The following is a 2,870-nucleotide window of genomic DNA, read 5'->3' on the forward strand; positions in this document are numbered from 1 at the left end:
AGGAAGGGAAGATATAGTCCCTGCTGTCTGCAAATCCTGCCCCCAAAATAAACAAAATACCAAACAAAGTAAAAATATATGTGCAATCAAGCCAGAGTGGAATAAATTGGAGATAAGCAACAGGAGGAAGGGACTAGGAATAACCCTAAAACAACAAGTAGTAGAAACATAAAACATATGAAGTAAAGCAATTTGAAATGATCTTAGAAGCAGGTTGAAATCATATTGATAAGTACTTTAAATCAATCAGAAAAGTTGATATGTCATCCCAGAATCAATAAGACACCAATGATGCTTCTTGAGCAAGCAATTGTCAAGATCAGTTGTGTGCTTCAGGATTGTTTATTTAGGGAAAAAGGAGAAGATTGTGTGGATATAGGAGAGAGTAGAGGTAGGAAAATTAATAAGAAAGCTACTCTATGAGTCCAGGTAAGAAATAATGGGGTCCCAAACCAGAGAGATTATCATGTGAGTAGATATGAAGGGATGGATACAGAAATGTGGAGATAGACATAATATGTCAAGAGATTAGATAAGAGACTGAGGGAGATTGAGAAACTGAGGATGATTCTAAGGGAGGTCATGAACAGTTGTGACTGCAATGATTGTGGAAGCCTGGACAGAAATGTAGAAGTTCCAAGAGGACTGGATTTTGGACTGGGAAGATAATCCTCTCCGATTTGGACATGTTAATTTTTAGATATCTATGAAGCAATCATGTGAAGATTTCCAACAGTCAAGGAGGTAAGAAATAAGCTTGGAGAAGACTGAGTAAGAAATGTGAACAAAACTAAGAGGAAGCAATATTGATCAGAACTAAGTTGAGTATCAATTTGTAATATCTAAATGGTTCTCTGTGGATAAAACAGATCATGGTTAAAAGTGTTGTGGGATAAATGTATTATGGTTGTAGGAACAAGAAATATAAATATTCTCACAGGAACAAGAAGGCTAGCAGTCAAATCCATTTTGGCTAATTATTTAAATATTCTATGTGCCAAAGTTACATCCCCCTGTATAACCTAAAATCTACAACCCATTTCATTCTTAAGCAATTTCAATGAAACTCAAAAATAGAATGAGATATGCTAGATATATCATTCTTGCTACTTAATGCAAAATTTGACTGCAGGGTTCCCTAATAAAGTCTGGACTGATCACCCTGGATTTATGTGTCTTTTTCCTCAGAATACCTGTGTCACAAGTAGATACACTGGAGTGTTTCAGAATTGCAATCTACAAGACTCCTCCAAGTTTTTTTTTCTCTTCCTCTAGGTGATGTAGTTTTCCTGAGAAAAGTGGTAATGAAAACATAATTTAAGTCCTTCTTTCTCAGCATCATAATTCGTCATATGGAATAGGAATAAATTTTTAGCATGACCTAGCCCCAGGTGGAGTGAATCCTGGAAGGGACAACTAGACGGATTATCCCTGTGCGAATCTGCTTGGTCTTCACACTGTAAATTATGGGATTGAGCACAGGAGGCACCAACAAGTAAATGTGAGCCATGAAAATGTGGACAAGGGGAGGGGCATGCTTTGCAAAACGGTGGACAAGAGACAGACCAATCATGGGCACATAGAGGATGAGGACAGCACAGATGTGGGAGGCACATGTGTTGAGAGCTTTGAGCCTTTCCTTCTGTGATGCAATGCTCAGCACAGAACGGAGAATGAAGATATAAGAAACCAGAATGCCCAGGGAATCAAATCCCCATAGAATAATGATCAAAACCAATCCATAGATGACATTAAACTTAATATCAGCACAAGCCAAGCGAATCATGTCCTGATGTAGACAGTAGGAATGAGAAAGGACATGGGAGCGACAAAAAGGGAAGTATGCAAGACGGATCATCAGGGGAATAATGGAAAGGGAACTCCTGAGAAAAGCTGCTATTCCAATCTTGGTTATGCGCTGTGGGGTAAGGATGGTGGAATACCTCAGGGGGTGGCAGATTGCTACATAGCGGTCAAAGGCCATTGCCAGGAGTACAGCTGATTCTGTGAAGGAGAAAGTATGGATGAAGAACATCTGTATCACACAAGTGTTGAATTCAATCTCTCTGGAGATGGACCACAAGACTCGGAAGAGTGATACAAGAGTGGGAAGGGACATGCCCATATCAGTGAGAGACAACATGGCCAAGAAATAGTACATGGGTTCATGGAGGCTTGGGTCAGTTCTGACTATATGAAGGATGGTACAGTTGCCCACTATCCCAATCAGGTAGAAGATGCAGAAAGGGATGGAGATCCAGTGGTGTAGTGCCTCATAACCAGGAATCCCAATGAAGTAGAATGTGGTAGATAGGTCACTACTGATATTAAAGTCTGCCATGGAGCTTCTGGAAAGAGCTGCAATCCCATGTCATACATGTAATTACTCCTACAAGGAAATGAAAAACACAAAATGGCTGCAAAGTATACTTTAATATGAATTTGGTTGCTCTAATTTCCTGTTTTCTATTTAACCACTGCTATTTTTACCCCTCTATTTTCTCTTTGTCCTTATTTCCTCCAAACTTTTCTACTGATATTTTGGAGTTACAAAGTTTGCTAAATGGTTTATTTTATCCTTAAACAGCTGATAAGAGCAATTATAAGCTTTTTGATCCCATTATAAATTCCTTTAATATAGAAAGCTGTTTGAATTTTTTTTTGCCTTATTTGTAGTTCTGCATGAATAAGAAACAACCTGTTGTTTAAGGATTAAATTTGTTTAAAGTTTAATTCAAGAAGTTTAGATTATGCTGCCACAAAGTCTTGCAGGAACATGAAGATTGATACAAGGAATAGAAGTTTCCCCCTGTTGTGACTCACTAGGAAAGTCCTTCTGCAGAAAGTGTGACAATTAGAACAATTAGAGA

The 2,870-nt window shown here is 38.4% G+C and overlaps 1 protein-coding gene across 1 annotated transcript; it reads right to left on the bottom strand.

The window, feature by feature from the left end:
* Positions 1 to 1,381: 1,381 nt before the first annotated feature.
* Positions 1,382 to 2,341, bottom strand: LOC141562477 (olfactory receptor 51G2-like). Its single transcript, XM_074302506.1, has one exon. The coding sequence runs from the start codon at positions 2,339 to 2,341 to the stop codon at positions 1,382 to 1,384; it is 960 nt and encodes a 319-aa protein (XP_074158607.1).
* Positions 2,342 to 2,870: the final 529 nt, after the last annotated feature.

The sequence above is a fragment of the Sminthopsis crassicaudata genome, chromosome 3 (assembly GCF_048593235.1).
Source record: "Sminthopsis crassicaudata isolate SCR6 chromosome 3, ASM4859323v1, whole genome shotgun sequence".
NCBI lineage: Eukaryota > Metazoa > Chordata > Mammalia > Dasyuromorphia > Dasyuridae > Sminthopsis > Sminthopsis crassicaudata.